Below are 21,088 nucleotides of genomic sequence, written 5' to 3' on the forward strand. Positions count from 1 at the left end.
TGTTTGTAAAGTTAGGAGCCCTCAGCATGTGTATGCCAGTGTGTTTGAGCGGACATGTGTATGTATGTGTGCTGTGCTCGTCTGCCGGAATAGATTCCAAAGAAAGAGTGCTGCAGAAATCCAGCTGCTTTTCCATTAACAGCCTTGATTTCCGAATGGACTCCAGGAGGATACTTTCTTGAGCTGCCTATGGATAACTAGCCAATCCAAACTATTTGCTTTTATATGGTTGGCTGTGTCAGGTTTTGGCCAATGGAATATAGCCTTCTTCCTATTATCATGTTAATCACCCATTGTTATTTTAGCCTAGAAAGCCCTGCCTATGTGCAAACACATACTGCGTACAGAATTCATGGAATATGTATAATGTCCATAGACTGGTGCATTTGTTATTATGGTATTACAGCATGTTCATTAACCTCCAGCAGGCTAACTTGTTGCCATTGATGACATGGGAAGTAGTTAAGAAGCTCTTGGCAGCACCTAATTTGTTCTTTCCTCAGCAGGTGCTCGAGGAAATTGGATCCCATGCATGGAGGGGGTGACAGCAACTCCTCTGTTTAACTGAAAACTCCTGACTTATTACTACTGTCCTAAAAATGGGATTCTATACCTAGGTGCAGGGTGGAGGCTGTAAGAAAAAATAATGTGCATCTAAAAGTGCACAAAAAATACCCACAAAATATTTTCCTTCAAAGAAGTTAAGAGGGTGTTGTTTACAGAATTGGGCTTCTCAGTGCTAATGGCTTGGGGTTCTCATCCATTCCTCAGCTAACTAAGGTTGTGGCCAGCGCGTGGAGATTTCACATACATTCTGCTGTCATCAGATACAGACCACATGCTCATGCTCATGCCTGGTGGCAAGTGTTGCAGTAGGAGTTATTCTCTAGGAAGAAGTAGGTACAAAAGGCCCAATTTTTCTAAATTGCACATCAAAAGACGTCTATTTAGATAGTATATTCCCATGCAGTAAGTGAGCATGCACATTAGACCAATGCACCGTACTCCTGCTTTGGGAAATAAAAGTTTTTGCAAGTGTACAAAAGCTTAGCATTTGTGTTTTATTTTTTTCCTAACTTGGATGTCTAACTTGTCAACATGCATTTTAATTTCTGCAAATGATTTCTTGGATTTTTTCCTGTCATGTTGTACAAGTACATGCACCACTGTCAATCTGAGTGCAAACCCCATTTTCCCTGTTTGAATAAATGGTTCATGTAATTGCCTCTTCACACTATCTCCTGACTTCTGCAGCTAAGCCTCCCTCGTATGACTTTGAGACAGAGAAAATACACAACAGATTGCACTAGGAAACAATTCTTTGTGGTAATGCAGTTTTTCCAGGATTTCTGATGGGAGACCATTACAAAATTTATTTTTTCCTTTTGTCCTTCACTTCCCCAAGTAACTATAGGTGTTTTGCCTACTCTATTTTGAGTTTAACTAAAGGGGGAATTTTTTGAGAAAGTTGATCTTTTTCTGAAAACAGAGTTACCTTTCAATGTTTTTTATTTCACTCTGCAGAATTTTTACTGCAATGGGTTAAATGACATGAGCAATCTGATTATGGCTCAAGTACTCAATCAGATTTTCAAGTGCTATCATTTGAAATTTTTTGAGTTGAAATCAAAAATTCTCCTAAAGCAGGCTGTTAATTAGAGATTGCATTTATGGTCACAGAAAAGGCCAGCCCAACTCGGTGTCTTGTTGGGGATATATGAGCAGAAAAGGCCTCAGTGGAGGAAAGTTGAAGCATGTAACATGCTATATTCATGATCACACTTGCCTTATGCTACAGTGCAGTTTTCTCTAATCTCTTTTTGGTTATTAAACAGAAAAAGACCTATCAATGCATCAAGTGCCAGATGACCTTTGAGAATGAGAGAGAGATACAAATCCATGTCGCTAACCATATGATTGGTAAGACATTCTTTAAACTAGGCCACTCATCGGCTGCTTGTTTTTTGCTACTCTTTGAAATTCACTATTCTAATAACTTGTTAATATTCATGCTGTAATTTATTTTTTTTATCTTTCAAGGAAAATGATTTTGATGTAATGATTCTTCACTTCAAAGCTTTTTAAATATGTGGTTATAAAAGTGTTACTGCTGAGCTTTTTTCCTTATCCTTTTGAGTCCTCATGTAGCATTTTCATTTATATTAAAATCAAACTTTTGACAGTATCTTCCATTTGATAGCATAAATTTCTCTCTATCCATGTAAAAAGTACTTGCCAGTTGTCAACCACTTAGGAGCAATTATGTTTCAATTTTGTATGTCATGACATTGAATAGATTTAACTGCTAGCATTTTCCCAGCTAAGTGTGGTGAATTCCTGAGGAAAATTGTCAAAACAAAACACTTACAGAGTTATTTCAGTGGGTTTTTTTCTTCTTTTTCCAACAATTCTGGACTTCAGAAAGTTCAACTTTTCAGACATACGAGTGTTTTAAAAATCAGTGTTTGCTGCCTTCTACTACAGTCGCAAGAGTTTGTAGTAAAGTGGTATTGTAATCTGATGGGTTGTATTTCTCCTGCAGCTGTATGATTGCTTTTCTGATGAACGCAAAGAAATGTTTTTCCTGTCTGTTACAGTTGTTATAAATATATGTGTTGACCCAAGAGGTCAGTTTATTTTGATGCATAGACCACAAAGGAGTTACTTACACATGCCACTGTAGGCATACGTTGGATGAGATCGTTGAAGGACCCAACAGCACACTCTGGGTATCTTATATGTTCACATGCAGCATTTATCTCCCATAAGCATAATGGTTTTCCTTCAACAATTTTACATTTAGGAAACTATTCTCCCATCAATGCATGTATGTAACTCCTATTATCTTTGAAGTGAATTATGCATAAATACTAGAGAGAGAGAAATACGGACTGACAGTCTTTGCACCCGCACCCCCAAATGAAAAATATACATGTCAGTCACAATAATTTTCATCCGAGAGCCAGGCAGGAGTTTGAAGTCAATGTCAAGCAGGTTAAGATGAAGATATCTAAAAATGTTTGCTTTTGTAGCAGGTGTTAATGTAATCTCTTGTTTGCAAGCTTGAAGAGTGAGATCCTTGTTAATTGGACCATAGTGATTTCATGTAGCTCCCCCCTAGATTTTTTTTTTAAGAAGCCTGAAAGAAAGAAGTCCTTAGGCAAGCTTAGCACTTGTTTCAACTTAATTTGTAATTATTTGTAATTTCAAATTAATTTGTAATCCAGTAGCTAATAAGTGATTTTTAAATACAAAGGTCATGAAGTGCTGAGTTAAGGTTCTGCTTGGTTCGAGAGGGGAATTATTTTTCCTTTTGGAAAGATGTAACTTCTTCATTTTCCAGTAACTGATGTGTGAAGTTTGTTTATGCATATCCCCAAATTAGTGCTGTCTGGAATAATACATGATGACATATATGGCATTACAAGGTTCATTATTAGTGCTATTGGAAAACAATACTGGTAGAAGGCATAGGAGGCTGAGAAAAGTGTGGTGCTGCCATTTGTGAAAACTGTACCTATTGTTTCCTTGAAGCTGTACATAAGTTATTATACATATTTGGAAGAACTCTATATAAATACAAAGGTGCATATGAACTCAGTTCCGTACACCTAAAAGATTGTAAATACCAGGACATGGTAAGAAAATGCGTGATTGTTCCATTGTGGTGTCATGTCTTTCTGTCGCTTTGCTGAGATATGGACTGAGAATGTTCATTAAGTTCAAGTCATCCCCTTTTTTTATGGTGCAGTTTAGGAAAGAGTGAAGTATAGAAACCTTTACTATGGAGTCAAGCTTCCTCCCGCTCTGGGCATCTCAGTTCACAAGGCGCTTTGGCCCCCTCTCCTTCAGGACACGCAACTGCTTCTGAAAAGGTGTTGCCAATGAGTCTGCTGTTGGTATTTGTTCTTTACTGGGGAATACTGAAGGGTAAAGGAGAGACTAGATGTCACCATTTCTCCAGCAATATATGCTGTGCAGATTTTTGGTGTTAATTTGCATAGTGCTGAGTCAGTAATAGTAAGGAGAGTGATGGATTGCCTCTTGGGCTTGCTCCTGTGCCCTTTGTTCAAAGCCTGAGAGCCTTGATCCCTTACTCACACCATAGGAGAGACGGGCACGTGCTTCCTTACCGCTCAGGCTGGTTTATCGCTTATAAAATAACGGGTGCAAGAGTTTTCCTTCTCTGTGTTAGACCAAGTCTAGCCGGATGGGCAGCGAGAGAAAGAAGCTAATATACCTGTTTCTGCAGCCCAGGTCTGTGTCACAGCAGTTATTAATGTCATTGTTGTCAATTTAAGATCTACAGATGAGAACTGGTTTGTGCTGGGGGGGACGCTGAGATCCCAGAGTGAACATATGGGTGTTTGGGGGGTGGGGGGAGCTTGCCCTCAGACTGTGTCTCCTCAGGAGCTTAGGGTTGGACTCATCTCAATGAACTTGTATCTGTCTAAAATTAAGGTGTCTGGTTTAATATAGTCATTGAGATGCTGTCTGGGGAAAATGAATGATTGATACCAATCTAAGATAAGAGTTTGAGCAGGATAAGCATTTCCAGGGAGAGATTTTTATCTCTCTTTTGAATTTGAAGTGAGCCAAGACAATGAAGTTAGCCTTGACATGTAATTTTTAGGTAAAAAACCCCTTGGCTTTGATAATTCAAGACCTCTCAGCAGCACTTTCTTCTCATACTTTGAGAAACACAAAATCAATAGTTGAGATATCCTAAGCACTTGCTTACAGTTTTATTCTGCCTAAGTGACTGTCAGCAAAGGAATCCCTGCTTTGTAGCAGTGACACCTCTTAAGTATCAGTGTCCCTAATATGATTAAAGAATTCAATTATTTCTTACATTGTAGTCTTAAAAAGTGCATCAAGTTAAGTTGGCTGTGCCTCCCTCTTCAACCTCTCAGCTCCTCAGTCTGGAGTCGGAGGCCCTGCTCATAATTCATGGAGGTAGGGGGGTTATTTTTTTCAAAGCAGTATGCAGGGAATTTCCAGTGCTACTCCCACACACTGCTTTGAAAAATTACCCTTCTGCACTCTAGCCCTTCATATCCTGTGCACAAACACAGAGGCACATTGGGTCCTGCGCAGGGTCCCTGGGGAAGCAGCAGGCTGGATACATCCCCAGAGGAGGTAAATGGTAGATGTTTTGTTTTATTTTACACTGGGGCCTGTAGGAGGGCTATAAGCAGCAGAACAGACCTCCTCAGCTGTGGTTAGCCAGGAAGGGATCTGTTTAGAAATGTTTTCAGCCAGGGGGGGTGGTTCAAGGTGGAATTTTTAGAGAGCAGAGGTCTTTGAAACATTGCACTGATTGGGGCTACTTTGAAACATTTCCATGCCCACAGAAAGGGGATCCCCCTTTGAAACATTTACAGGCACTGCGGAGTCCACCTAGGACTATATCAAAAACTTTCAGTAGTTCTTGCTGCCTCTGTACTTGCTTACCTCCTGTTGCGCTAACCTGGCAATGTTTAAAGCGTCTCCCCCTTATCTACCCACCTACCACTGCCTCTGATGTGCAGTCTTTATTAGATGCAAGGGAAGATGGGCGTACACAGCTGTGGGCTCTACGGGGGGCACTGAGCAGCCATGGCCGCAGCCAGAAGCACGGAAATCTGGCAGTGCAGCTTCTCCCCGGTGGCTGGGGGAGCCACGGAACATCAGTCTCCATCATGGGGCCACCACCGGGTCCCCATGGCACGTGAGCGGTGGCTGCCCCAGGGAAGGGGCCCCAGCACTCCCCCATCCCGCACTGCCAAGGGAGCCCCCCCTCGGAGCCCTGTACAGGAAACATCAGGATTTGGCTCAGGTTTTTCCTATTGGGGCTTTACAGCTGTGCTGTTCCCACAGCGAGGCTGGGTTCCCTAATTAATACTTTTCAGGGTGCACAAAATTCCACAGACTTGCTCTCTAAGCGGGTCAGGTTGCCCTGTATCAAGGGAAAGTGCATTCGGATCCATGCTGGGGCTCTCAGCTGTTTGGGTAAGAGTAGTGGGCATAACAGTACTTCTCTCTGTCTTGGTTAGATGGGTGATGTTTTCTATTTAATGTTCAAAAAAGATGAACAACTGTCCCCACCCTTCTTTCTCCCTTTCTCTAAGAAAGTCTCACGGCAAAAGTGTACGGGAAACTCAACTGGGGCACAGTTAGTGCTGGAACAGGGACAATAATGATTCCTGGTCGTGCTCTAACACTGGGATTGCTGCAGGACCTTCCTGCCTCTGGCTCCAGAGGACTGTAAGTCTTTGTGGGGCTCATGAGAAGCTGCCCGACTCCTCGGGGCTCAGCAGAGCCCTTCCCCAGTGCCGCTACTGTCCTTACATGTGCAATTGCCAGCGCTCTCAGTCAAAATTCACGTATGAATGCCGGTGAGCAGCAAGGGAGGGAGGGGGGCGCAGGCTGGACGTGTTGTGGTATATGCAATGTGAAGCATGAGGCCCTCTGTGTGCTAGGAGAGCCGCTGGGGACAAAAGGGAGTGCTGGAGGGAAAACTTCCAGAAGTCACATTGAAATTGTTCAGTGGTCTGGTTCTTGGACTGCTGTCTGGATAAATACGTCCCTGTTTGATGGGGACAACCAAGTTAAACACCGTGTTTGGAGGAACGGGGAGAATTTTCTGAGTTCTGCCCTAAGCCGTGGCATATCATACATTGTATGTAGTGTAGGACTCCCAAGTATCTGAATTACCTTTCCTGCCCTTGGAGATCATGTTCTGCCAGAATTAAACACAAAGAGGAGGGATAACATCCATCCACAGTTATGTTTCTTTCAGACACATACAAGTATTCTAAACAGAAAATGACCAAATATAGGTTTGTTATTTTGTTAACATTTAAAAATAACATAATATTTAAAAATAACAAAATAAGTTTGTTGCTCATAAGAGGTCAAACTGCAATAACTACACAAATAATTTTCTAAAAAGCAGCAATTTAGAAAGCTGATTTTATGTTCAAAAGAATTAGCAGTTGATACCAAGCTCAATCACTGAGATGAAACCAGCACAGTGGTGAAGGGGTTGAGATAGTATTCAAAATCAAACATAAACCAATATATTCCCAGTTATGTTTTTCTCTTCTGTTTAAAAATTGAAGCAAAGTTTTATCTTTTTATTTAGGAGCTCACAGTTTTCATAAATTCAGATCTTAACAAAATTGCTAATTTATATATTATATAAATAAAAATTTGGACTAATTTTGGATTGTTTTGGACTCCTGCCTGTCATAGTAGATTCTATTTGCACGTGTATGTGAAAACAATGTAGGTAAGGATCATTTTTGCAGAACTGACTTATACATGTGAAAATACTAGCCCTGGGCATCTCTGATGAGGATGTGAAGCATTTCTGATACTCAGGCCTGATCTTGTGAAGCGCTTTGTTCCTTGTTCTCATCGATTTGGGAGTTGAGGACGGCTAATGTTTCTCAGAATCTCTTACAGTAAAACATCTTTATTTTATATGAAATATATGTAGTCAATATTGGAAGAAGGGCAGCTTTAATTCCTGTAAAATTCCCATTTTCCTGTATATTTTGTTTAACACAGTACTTGAATTCTAATTGATTTGAAGTTTAAGGGTGCTATTTGGTAAATACATTCCCTTCCATTAAGATACCGTCATGACATTGTGTCCTGAGACAAAACTGTTTAATTCTTGAGGGAGACGCTTCAGATCTAAGCGCTAGTGTTAGTTAAAGTATATACGTGGTAGCAATGATGATGACATTGTAAAGCACTATCTTGGTAATAGCTTTCAGGCATTAAGGCAAATAGAAATTTGTCAGATTGTTTTTGAAGCATTAGATGCAAATTATCAACAGGAATATATTTCTGGACTCAACAGCTGAATGTGTGAATTAATTATGGACACATTAGGAACCAAAAATATTTTTTTAACTTTGATGTTTGTAAAGCATATTCCAAGTAATTGGTCTTTTAATGCAGAAATGAAGGTACAACCTTCATATATTTACCCAGTGCTTGCTTCAATATCCAATTCTGTGTGGACTTGCCTTAATTAACAATATGTACTAGACTTTCATTTTGCAGTGGCTGGCTATTGTGAAAGACTAATTTTAGGGGAAAAAAAGCTAAGTGTACTTATCTTAACAGATGAACAACATACATGATATTTCCACATGCACAGGAGAGCCTTAATCCCACTGCGTGCAAGTGCCGTGGGCTGGCCAGAGTCCTGCCGGCACCGCTGCAGGAGGCTTTGCCGGAGTGGAGCTTGCTGCTGTCTCGGGCTTTTGGGCAGACGGATTTGCTTACGCCAGTAGGTCCTGGTGCTATTTTGTCCAACTCTAAGCCCTGGGTTTCTATGTTTTGTGTTAATTATTTTTAGCATCAAGCACTTGTGCAAGTAGTTAAATAACATTGTAATAAGTATAGTGTATAAAAGGCTAGAAATGTTTCATTTTAAGAGCCACACTTTTTAACAGTGTAGTCACACTGAAAGCCAAATGGCCATTGCTAACAGACAGAAGCAGCTCCCTTTACTTTAGTATAAACAATATTGACCCTTAATATATTCTATTACTTAATTGCTTTCTTACTTTGAAACTGTTTTCATAACATTACATTTTTACTGTCCCTTCCTTTTTAAGGCTGGAAAATTCATTACCCAAAATCTTAATAATTTTATCCAGTCATACTGTGCAGATATGGCCTCCTGCAATTGTTATCTATGCATATTTGTTCATACAAATTACTCCGTTTCATGAGAATGTGTTTTGTTTTGCTTGTTTATCTACCAGGAAAGAAATAACATTTCCCTTAATGTATTCATTCACATATTCCTTTTGCATTTTTCATTTCATTTACAACTTGGTAATAGTAGTTCAGTTTTCACTGACATTTTTATAGCTGCTATGACAACATTCCTGTTTTGCATGATACATGCATAATTGGCTATGATCACAGTTTTACATTGCTTTCATTCTTTCTTAACTGTATTAAGATTCCTTACAGCCTCCAAACTCAATTTTCATATGCAGTTGTGATTACACCTGTTTAAACATTTTCCTGGTAGTTTCATATTTATTCATAAAGGGAGCAGTTGATAAAACACCTTTTCTGCAATCAGTCTGAGTTTTAAGTGTGATGTTTCTTCAAAGTTATCATTAGCAAGCACCTCAATCTATTCCCAGACTTTCAACATCAGTTAGGCAGTGTGGCAAAAAAATGCTATTTTTCAGTAAACTTTGCCCTGTGTAGCAGTGATTTCTCTGAATATGTAACTTGTTCTTCATTTTTATTAATGCCGTTAACCTTGAAAACTGTTGTACATTGGTATTTAAGAGCCTGCAGAGATGCTTTCTGCCTGTTTCTCAGATATTTTATATGTGTGTGGCCATGTATGTCTAAGTTCACAAACAAATTTCTTAGCCCCTCTTTGCTAATCTTGAATCTGGAAAAGAAAGCAAGTCCTCACCATATGGGTTTTGGGCTCTCCCTGCAGATGGCAAAATGACTCTACTCCTTCCCAGTGGAGAGGTCAGCACCCCTCTGTGTCCTACTTTCAAGGAAAAAACCAGAATATTTCTTGGGGGTGGAGGAGGGAGCAAACCCTCCATAATTTCTAGGTGTAGTCTTCAGACTTCATATAAATAATGTTTTCAGGAAGTTGTTCTTCTCCTCATGTGAATTGTGGGACTAATGTCTGTATCAGTTGTGTCCTAAAATCCAGGTGTTGATGATTTCTTTATGAGAGCTTATTAACAGATAACGGTTTTATCTGGAGAAAGGAGATGTTACCCCCATTTCTTCTTTATTTGCCAAATGAATTTATTGGTTTGGAAACATCAGGTACCAGTACTGCCTTTCTTGAGTGACAGAAAGCTTTGTGCCTTTTTGTGAAAGATAGCTGAAATATGAGAAGTGAATAAGGAACAAAGGAATGAATGTTTAGTGAAGCTGGAAAAACCCATACTGGGTTAGTTAGGAATTAGCTTAGGCAGAGTTATAAAATACTCTTTTAACCTCTTTGGGGAAACCTAGACAAGGTTTCAGACTGTTTCCAGTCATAGCAAAATGGGAAAAGAAAGTATATAATATTAGTAAACGATAGTTAAATTCCTCTTCTAGTCATAAAATTCTAGATTTCACTCCTTCTGAATCTCTGGTTCAATATTCAGCACTTCTGAGCATTGGACTTAAAATGTTTATTTTTCTTCTTCTTTTTATTATGGAACAACCCTCTGGTTTTGAACCAGTAAGGGTACTGGCATACATATGCTGAACCCTAACTCTAGTTATCAGAGGAAAATGGTTTGTCTGTATGTTAAAGGCCCAGATTTGTTCCCCCTGTTACTTGGTTGACTTCAAAGAGACACAGTTGGCCTGTTGCCTTTATAGTTCAAACTAAACAGCATCCTTAACCTTGGGGAAGATTTAATCTGGTCTCCTAGAACAAGAGGTTACCCTTAAAAAAACCCTTAAAAAACATGGCCCTTAAAAAAAATTATTTCTGTTTTCTCATAGCTGGCAAGCAAGTCAAATCAAACACAGCCCTCCCTGTATGCTCTGCCTGTTTGGGGTACTGGCACCTTTTTTTTTTTCATTTGTGAAGGAAAACTTTTCTACCCTGAGGTTCCTTACAAGTGATCCCCATGAAGGAAGCCCATGTAAATTATTTAAATGCTTTTACCTTTTTTCAGTGTTTCAAGGCCCCTGGCACAGATAAAACCTTTGCACGAATGGTCTGTGTCGTTTGCACCAGATGTGCTTGCTTGCTTGTATAGAAAGTTTTTGTCACAAACTCCTTTTCATTCAATTTATTAGTAACTTTTGACAGCTTTGGGCCTTTGTAAGAATCAGAAGGTTTTTAATTTAATATTTTGACTTGGCAGATTCATTGTGTGCCACTTTAAAAATTAAATGTCTTTAATTAAAAAATAAAAAACTTACCGTTCTTGTGACAGCGAATAACCACTGTGTGATTGCACAGTAAGCCTGAGGAAGAAGAATTCAGGTTGTCCCTGTCAGACTTCCCTGCAGTAATGTCAAACTTAAAAGAACTGGCAAATCATGATTTTATAAACGAAGAAACTTTTTTGTCCTGCTACAACTGAAAAAACCCAAGGAAACCATGTGTATGAATACCATGGTGTTCAGAAGACAGAGCTCCATAAGGCCAAAACACCTCACTGATCATGGTGTTTTCCATAGTCGTCTTTTTCACCAATATGCTCTCTCCTGCCTCTCCTCTGCTTTGTGTTTTGTGGTTTGTCCTGCTGGCAGAAACCCAGGTACAGATGGGGTGAATGAGGTGCTGACCCCATGGGGAGGAGTTGAGCCTTTTTACCTCCTGCTTCCTGTGGGAACAGGCCAAAACCAATTTGGTCTGGTGTTTCCTTCTTTTGCACCTCCTGAACTGGTGGAGAAGACTACAAAAAATGGCATTGCAGGTAGGAAGTACACAGCACACTTCTGATGTGTATAGATTGCTACTTCAGTCAGTCATAGCCTACCTGAGATTTAATCCTGCTTTCAGATGCACATCATCCATCGTCTGGTAGACAGTCAAGGGCCTTAAAAAATAACCAAATCTTTTAAACATTGTGCGTGTAACTGTGAAGTGTTTAGATTTTATGATTATATCTTATTCTGTATTCACAGGCAAGTTTTTTAGCATGGTTTGGGCTAGGCAGATCCATTGGTTTTAGGTTGTGCTCCAGGTAGAGTTTGGGTGTTTTAAAGGATCAACATCAACTAGCGCCACTGGTATGTCCTCTGCTGTTATGTTTTGCATGCATCAGCTATCATGTATTATTGGGGTATGGACAAATATTTCTTAAACCCCATGACTGTGATTTATATCCAGGAATAAACGTTGGCAACAAAAGTTAAATGATTAAACCTCATGCAATGAACAGTAACTGATTCAAGCTGGGCCGGATACAGATAGCTAAAGTTGAAGGGAAGAAAGTATTCCAGTGACATTTTTTCCTCTTTTAACTTTCTATTTAAGAATTTCCCTTTTTTTTCCTTTCTCTTTAAAAAAAAGGAAAAAAAAAGGATAGAACAACTTTACAACTTTTGACCTTTTAATTCAGTATTTATTCTTAAAATCTAGGATTTGGGGTGAAAAAAAGGAAAGCAAAACAACCCTCCCTACCCCTTTAAAATCTTTTAAAGCTGCTAATAGCAGTGCCTCCACTTATAGAAGAACATCAATGGAGAGAATTTCCTTCAGAGGCCAATTCTAATGTGCCAGAAACTGAAATCAACAATGTCTGTGTTAAACCTGAGTGATGAACTTTCAAGGGATGGGGAATTTAAATTATGAGATGTTAGTTGCTTGGTTATTTTATTTTATATTGCATTTGAAAATCTAGAGGGAGAACGTTAGGTTTTTTAATCTAAGCCTTTTTAAGTTATATATCCTTTGACTTAGTTCAACAGAGAAAAATTTAAAAAATACAACAAAAAACCAAACTATAACTCTTCTTTTTTTTTTTGTAATTACAATAATTCAGAAATAATGGCCTGAAATTTAAGTCTGTAGTCCTTTCAAAATTTTCTTTTGTCTCAAAAAGAAAGGAAGCGTATTGTACCTACCCCATAGTTATACAGAAATCCAATACTACAAAAATACTTAAGGTATTGGAAAAGTTAAATATGTTATTAGAGCATTATTAAAAGGAAAGCTAAATTCTTTCCATGTTTTCACTGAAACTTGTAAGGATTTTTTTTTGTAAGTGTGTTAATGGTGTTAACATCCACTGTCAGGGCATCTAATGCCCAGGTATCCATCATACTCTTTGATTGTGGGAGATTTCCATGCATAAGCGTTCAACTTTGAGTGCCAAAGAGTCCGTGTAGAGTTGATGTGGGGAAAACTCACTATGTATTTTCTGAACACCCTGTTTTGAAACAGAAATGTGCAGTTGCTTGTAAATACTTCACCGCCAAGCAGCTCAAGATGGTGAAGGTTAGCAGTTCTGGAGTTCAGCGCAGACATTTCTTGTAAACTATTAACTACCGAGTGGTTTGTGTTTTGTGCACTAGTAGTCCCTGCAATCTAAACATTGGTCTGCAATTTTAAAGAAAATAGGCGTTTGTCATGCAGGCTAGGAGGCCAGATTTCAAGTAACACAAAGGTGTGAGTCTGCTACCTCTAGAACTATGACTTAATACTCTTTTATTATTAACACCTGAAAATATTGAGGTTTGTTTTTCCTTTCAGTGGAAATACTATTAGACCATAAATGTACAAGGTGTAATTATATCTATCTTGCATCTTTATTCTTGTTTGAACATGACTTACTAGGAAAAGAACTCTGGAGACCCAAAATACTTATATTAAATGGCCTAGTCAAAGACTTTTACCATTTTCCTAAGGCTTAAACTGGGGAAGTGGCTGCCATTTGCAGGCTAGCAATACAGTAAAAGCACATCATTGTACACACCATTTTATTTGGACAGCTGTATAAAAATGGCAACACACTGTGAAATCCATTAACAGCAAAACATGTTAAATTCAGCAAAATGCATCTCATGTGGAACACCGAATAAGAAATTATAGTCTGAGTTTTACTAGTTGGTTATCAGAGTCTGTCTTGAATGAAGAAAATTGAATTTTTTCCATGCGTCTGCCTACAATAACAGTAAGCGCTGTACAGTGGGTTTTGAAACTAGGGTGCACCTGTAAATTCTTGCCCCACAGACTTTTCTGCAAGGTTTTTGCAAATCTAATCTTAATATACACAAGGAGCCTAAGGGGTCAGTTGTCACTCACTCAAGTAGCTCTTACTGGCATGTCAGGTCCCACTTGCACTCACTAGCATTACTTGATTCAGAAACATTTGAAGGGGTAAGTTTTAGGGGATGTAGGAGTAAGAGCTCAAACTGGGAATAGATGGATCCTTCTCCCCTTCTTTCCCTGCCAGTGCCAGTGAGGACTGCAGTCTTGACAACCAAGAGTAGGTCTTTGACTCGGGTGGGATTTCCAGGGGTGGATTTTGCTGTGCATGTAGTAAGACTTTTCAGGGTTAATCAAATAGCATTTAAAAATTAAAAAAACCTCTTGCAAAGTATTTTGCATTTCCATTGTTCATAATGTTTAACTATGAGATGTTGCTCATCAAGATAGGATGCCATTAAGTATTCTGGTAGAGAAAGAAAAAATGAGTTTACTTTTGCCTGGTAGAAAATGAAACAGCCATGTTAACTTCAGCTCTAATCATGAGATTAAAAGTCTAATGGGGAATAATATCATTTTCAGTCTTCAAAGCCAGCATCAATGACCTTTGGAGAGTTTTAACTTTAACAACCTAATGATTTCTCTTCTAGAAGATGCAAAAAACAGTCTTTTCCTTGACGAGGAAATGAAAAGTGGATGGATAAGGGCGAGCGCAAGTAACCGTATGCTGGAGCAGGCTAAACAACTTTTAGTCATATTCAGTACAACTCGTGAGAGGTTGTTTCCAGGCTTTATTGTCTGAGCCACCATCTGCTCTGAAGGGAGAAAATACATCCAAGGAAGAGCCACGGGTCTGGGGGACAGCGTGGGGGCAGCCCCGCTCCTCCGCCCAGCCAGCCCGTGGCAGCGGCAGCCCTTGGCAGCGGGGCTGAGTGCGCACGCCACTCACCCTGAGCAGGTTTGCTGTCATTCGGGGCTTGTTTCCTGTGTAAGAGTGCTGGAATTTCTTGTTTCAGTTCCTGTTTGCCGCGTTTGTGAGCTCAGGCTGTTGCTCTTTTGCCAAGCTGGCAGAGCGCGGGGGTGACTTCCTGCGCAGGGGATGTAAAAGCGATTCTCTGATTCTTCCTCTGCAGCCATTGGGAGATAAAAGCCAGGACACCAGGGACTGCAAAGAGGGAGCCAAATTATATTTATAATATTAAAGTGAGTGCATTTGTGGTTTTGCCATTCTCCAGGGTTTTTCATAAGTAGAAAAACATGAATTAGCATTTTCCATTTCCATATATTGACTGGAAAAATAGCCTGCTCTCAATTAAGACCTATAGCTTTTGGGATGTATGCAACAATTTTATAAAATATTTACAGCAAAATTTGCATTTTACATGGTATTACAGTTTTTCTTGTGTTTAGTAGAAAGGACTTAGGCCTAAGAGAGGAAATCCATCCAGCGTACCAAAAGGGAAATAAATCTAAAATTAGATTGTTAGTATTCACAACAAGGAATGTCCAGCGCTGACTGTTACCTTCAGTAATTATCGAAGGTCACTTTCCCCACCAGCTATTTGTTACAGCCGCTGTAAGGACCATGCTCCCTATGCAGAGCTATCGCTATCCCTTTAAAACTGCCTTTGGAAGTGATTGGAGCTTTGTGCTAGACAGATAAGTAGAACATTTTTTACCAAATGTAAATGCGCACTGTAAAGAACATAGCTATTTCCTGGATAATTTGCAGTTGTATATTTTATGTTAATTTCACCGAAAATATTGCACCCCTGCCAGGTTTAGTAGAGGCTCACTGTGATATGAATAATTTCTAGCGAATCATTTTTTTTCTTCATTTAAGATTTGGCACCTTTTTAAGATTTTAATAATAGCAACAAGGAGGAAGATTTAGAACAAGTGAAACATTAGAGCCAAAGAAATTCACATTGAGAGCTAATGTAAAATAGCAAGAATAATTACATGGAAAACAGTTTCCACAGATGTTTTTCCTTGTAATGTAATAACTATTTACTAAACTGTTTATTTTAGGCCCTTGGTTTACAATAAAATATTTATACATGCTCTGCTGTAATAAAAAAATATTGACAAAATACTATAGAGATTTTTAAAAGACAATTAGTATTTCCCTGTCTGGAAAGTGAACACAAGAGAAGCAGCGCCAGCCCTTGCCACGCTCGCTGAGAGGAGATCTGGGGTTATCAGCAGCATCCCTTTCGGGCTTGTCGGTTTTCGACTTGGCTAACAGGGGGGCTCCAGACTTGTGACAAACCAGAGGGTAACTTACTGAAGAACATGAAAGCTAACACTCTAAAGACTGTGGAAACATGCTTTTCCACTTCATTTCACTAAGAAAAACTTTATTCCATTCCTGACATGTTACACAATAAAGTTATGTCTTGTCTAAGCAAAATGTGCCTGCTTTAGGAGCAGGTTTAAAGTTCAAGATGCCAGAATCCTGAATCTTGTTCTTAAAAACTGGTGTGGCACAGTGACTTCTCTGAAGTACTGCCTGTGGCATGTTTAAAGCTATTGCTTTGTCCTGACCGAGCCACATCTGATATACGCCTAAGTCATAAAGTTACTCACATGCCCATAGAGTGTGTATGCTGTGTTACACAGGGGATAGGTGCACCTATGCAGATACAGCAGTGTCTTAGGGTACTGAAATAATAAATTCAGCACTATTGAAAGGTCTACAGATTCTACTTTCCACACATAATCTTAAAATGTCTATTCTATTCATTAATATGTAGAAGAAACTTTATTTACAGAAGTCTATGGCGTTACCTTTTAAAATCTTGAACACAGGGTAGTATCCCATAAGGAGCTTCGGTTTGTCTACCTGCCAGTTTCATAATGAAGGATTTTTTTTTTCTTCAGAAGTTATTGTACATCTTTTACTTAACACCAGGCTGCTAGCACACAGCAACTTTAAAAAGAGGCCTCCAGGACAAAAGAGAAGATACCTGTAATTTCATGGATATAGTCCCCGCTGTCTGTTTGCATTTGAGCACCACCAATATGTTAGAGGAACCTGTGAGTAAAGACTGCATGGCTGGATCTGAACACCCAACGTTTGGGAAGCAGGAAGGTTTCGAGATCTAGATCTGAATCCATATTTAGCAGTTCAGGCTCTACTTTCAAGTAGGCAATTCCCTTGAGTTTCTACGCTAACAAGTTGTGAGCTTTATCATTGCAGAAGAAACAGGGTAGCTGCCTTGTGAAATGATTTGAAAAATGATTCAAAATATACCTATGAACCTCTTTTCTTGGTGAAACTAATAATGCTCACCTGTTTAAAAATCAGTTGTGTGATTGACTACACAGACTTTTGTCAAGCTGGGTTATAACATGCCCAAAAAAAAGAACAGGGCAGAGCAGAAAACGTCAGGAATGAGAACTAAGACTGAACAAAAGAGGGAGCTAAGAAATCTAAAATGTTCAGTTTTAAGGCAGAATAATCATGGTTACCAGATGCCTTTTGTTGTAAACAGACTTTTTTCCATGGTTGATTCTTACATAGAGGCCAATGCACGCAAGAGGTTTGTGAGCCTTGTACCATGCCATGTGAAACCACCACATCCCTTTCCCATGGTTTGCCCTTGTGGAACCTAGCCACAATAGCTTTTTGATAATTAAAAATTGGCTTTCCCTATGAAAGTCTGGATAATTTAGTATCAAATGTACAGTAAGAAAAATACATGGTGTAATATGTGCAATATTTTCTGTAAATTAAACCAAAGTTGGATTCTTGGCTTTTAGCCCTTTGCTACCTTCCTGCCTATGAAATGTTGATACATTGCAGAGCGCTGCCAGGTTATGCAATTATTTCAATGCAGCTCCTTTTGAGTCATCGGTAGGGTCCAAAGCTAGCATTAAGGAAAACAGAGGAATTTGTGCTTGGAAGTCAGCATTGCTCTGCACACATAAATTTTTTTTTTCAAGGACTATGTTATTGTGTAAGCTAATGATTTTGTTTTTAAGTTATATTCTCAGGGGCATGGACATCCAGAATAATCGAGGATGTACTTTTAATACCAATCCTGTGCAATGTTAGGTCTCTGGTGGAAAAACTGGACCGATCGCAGGGCTTGAGCCTTGGATTAACCCCTACTTGGAAGAACTGTTGATTTCCTGGTGCTGAATATATTTGTAAATTGATACATGTTACCTATGTGTAAATTAGTTCAAATGAAAGTAAATTAGCCAGTTCCCTTCCCTCCTGCCTTTTAAAAGGCCACTTAGTGTTTATCATAATAGAAGCCATTATCTCTGTTAGTAATCTTGAAACTAACTACATCTGCCATGGTTCTGCCCTTTGTTGGCTGAGCCCAGCTCACCTATTCTGCCCTCCCTGCTTCCCATGGCTCCTGGACTGGCAGTGGGTGGGGGCCACCCCTCCCCAGGAAAGCTACGCTCACAGTTCTCTGTCTCCAGCCCAAACTGGATGTCTCTTTGACCGAAGGGAGAGTTCTGCATGGGTATGTAAAGCAGAAATGTGGGATGTGGGATCTACTGTGTGGGTCTCAGAGGAGAGGGTATGTTTTGCAGTCTTGAATTGGGTTTTTTTGGCTTTTTTCTGAGAGGAGTTTAGAAATTTCCCACTTAAATTGGGCAACGTTATCAGTACTTCTGGATGGAAAAGTAGCATATTAAGAGAGGTGGATAAAGGAGCAGAGCAAGAAAGCATGTGTAGAGGAAGACTGTGGAAGGAGTTCTTTTTCCTCTTTTGAAAATCCATGTGGTACGAGTTATAACGCAAACCTTTTCAAACATTCTCCAAAAACATTCACCTAGTATCCCTACTATACTACTGCATGTAATGAAACAACTGGCAGAGCGCATTATTTTAATAAAGCATTGGCTGTTAGCGTTTCTCGTACTGGATTAGGAAAGGAGTTCAGAGGAACAGATATTGCTGAAGAATCTGTCTCCAATTTTCCCTTGGAACTGCACTTCTAGGGTTTTTAAAGGTTTATGTATTTAACAGTGCAAATCTTCATTTTAGCTTTTCATTTGCTGCTCAGGATTTTTATTAATTTTGCAGTGTTCATTTAAGTTGATCCAGCCCTTTATATGATTTCCAGCTTGAAATATTAGTTCAGAGATAAGCTTTGTTATTAAATGCTTAATCTTGAACACTTGTCTTATTTGGTAAGAATTATCTCTGAGAAGTAGGCAAAGAGAAGTTGACTGCTGTGGTTTTAAAGCAGCTGTAACTGGAGTAGTCCAAGTACTAGTTTACAAAGGTTGGCATCCCTTCAGTTTGCCATCGCAGCAGCTGGACTTCATTAAGTGCTGGTGTTAATTACTGGGAGAGCGTTGGTTCAGTATGCATGCAGCAACACTTGGGGTGACACACAAAATAGGAAAAGGGTCACCTTGAAATAGAAGCTTTAAAAAAAAAAAAAGCAGGGCTGCCACTAATTTTGTAACTGCATTTAGTTCAAACTTATGCTGCAAACAGTGAAATAAGCACTACTGTGCGGTCATAAGGAATGTCTTAATTGCATCTGCCATTGACGAGGCTAGGAAGGAATGTAGGTGCAGTGCTGGGCTAACTTGCCCCGTCATAAAGGAAGATGTTAGTGTTGTATTTTCTCTGTGTGTGGCATGAAAGAAAGAGGGAAAATTCTTTCTGTACTCTCCGGAGTTTTCAAGCCATATACAGTATGGTTTGAGGAGGAATTATTAATAATTTTTTATACTGTAAATAGTATTCTATGGAGAAAACCTGTTAAGGGCTTGCATCTAAGAAATGTTTAGGGGATGAATGTCATGGAGAATAACATAAAACATGTAGCAACACAAAACAAGTATTGCTTGGAAATGTTGTGTCCTAAAGCTGATGACATTCAGACAAAGCGGGCCAAGTCCAGCCCTGGTGTAAGCAGCTAGTGGTGCACCCAGCCCAGTATCCCACCACCTGCTTAAGTGAAAGCTAATTTTTATCCTTGTCTTTAGGCTGGCAATTGTCTGGATGCAGGAGCTGGGGGCCCGGGCTGGAAGGGGTGTGTGCGAGGACGTTGGAGGAGAATTAGGTTATTACATTTCCTCCTTAATTCTTCATCAGGGCTGCCGCCTGTATTTTCTACAGAAAAATCAATGCATTCTGATTCTGTAATTTCCCATGGTGCCTCGCCGGGCGCGCGGCGTGCCGTGGGAGGTGACATATCCGGTCATGGCAGCTTGAACTCTTTTTTCCAGTGAAAGAATTCATTGGAATTTCACAACCTTTGCATGCTTTTGTGAAAACACTCATTTGTGTTTGCGCCAACCTGCTAATGGCGGATGCCGGGGCTTGCGAATCCCACCTACATTCGGTGCTCGTTATGGCATGGAATGTGCTGTTAATAATGCATCTGTGAAACTCAGCTGCGAGGGAGCCAAGTAATTATCCCACCGTAGCGTTCCCTGCTTCAGTGTCATCACAACTGGGGCTTCATTAAAAGTCCTAACAGTAGAGATGTTGTGTGGTGCAGCCTGTATATATATTTTTTCATTTAAATTATCAGCAATGCCATGGCTCAGAGGTAATTTGACTTTTTGAAACCGTGGAGCCCCTGTGAATTTCCTTCCTCCTCTCCCTCTCGCTGCCGCACCAGCTGATCAGCCCCAGAAGAACAAAAGGTTTATCTGAAGCTATGAAGCATATATTCACCAGCTTCTGGTGTCTAGATAAAAAAAAAAAAAAAAAATCAAAGTACTCCATTGAACATGTTAATACTGAGCAAAATGCACACAGCCAGACACTAAACCTTTACAGGGATTTAGGCATTTGAAAAGTGATACTCTGATCAGGTCTTGAGTTAGTTTCCTTAGCATAAAGTAAAGCAGAATCATAAAATAATATAGGTTTTTAAATAAATGGAAAGCTTAACATTTTCCCCCCTTTTGTTTTATTTCTTTGTCTGGTTTCTGTCAGTCAGGCAGTAACAAAATCTTGGGCAAAGATATGCCATAATGAAAATATTTTCCCTTTTTAATATCATATCCTTCCAACAGAAAATATAGTATGAATCTCTGGCATAAAAATAAATGGGCATGAAGAACAAAAGCATCTGTGGCTCCTTACAGGTCTCTGAGGGAGTTTGGAATGCTTCTAAAAATTATTAATCTGGTAACTTATTCCTTGTTGTTGTTGGGGGGGGGGTTGTGGTGTTTTGTTTTGTTTTGTTTTTTACTGCCATTTGCTTCCCATTTTACCATCCCGCTCTTGGGGAGGCTGGGGTGTAATGAGAGCCCTGCCAGCAGCAAGCAGGACACTTTGCAGTGGTCAGAGCGATTGCAGGATTTGTCTGGGCTTCTCCCCACCAGCCTGATGTTGCTGGAAGAGCTGTGGCCCTTGCAGTTCTGCGGCCCATGGGCAGCACCGGACCCCACGCGGGAGTGTTGCAGGGAAGGGGTGGGGGCTCCCCTTGCACTCGG

At 39.7% G+C, this 21,088-nt stretch overlaps 1 protein-coding gene across 6 annotated transcripts in view; it reads left to right on the plus strand.

Annotated features, from left to right (window-relative positions):
* The window catches only part of ZNF423 (zinc finger protein 423), a 237,194-nt gene that overhangs the window by 144,335 nt on the left and 71,771 nt on the right, over nt 1–21,088 (plus strand). For all 6 annotated transcript variants that reach the window (XM_072873546.1, XM_072873547.1, XM_072873548.1 and 3 more), the window contains one exon: nt 1,836–1,920. In XM_072873546.1, coding sequence (XP_072729647.1) covers nt 1,836–1,920 — 85 coding nt within the window. The remainder of the gene's footprint in view (nt 1–1,835; nt 1,921–21,088) is intronic.

The sequence above is a fragment of the Ciconia boyciana genome, chromosome 9 (assembly GCF_034638445.1).
Source record: "Ciconia boyciana chromosome 9, ASM3463844v1, whole genome shotgun sequence".
NCBI classification, from domain to species: domain Eukaryota; kingdom Metazoa; phylum Chordata; class Aves; order Ciconiiformes; family Ciconiidae; genus Ciconia; species Ciconia boyciana.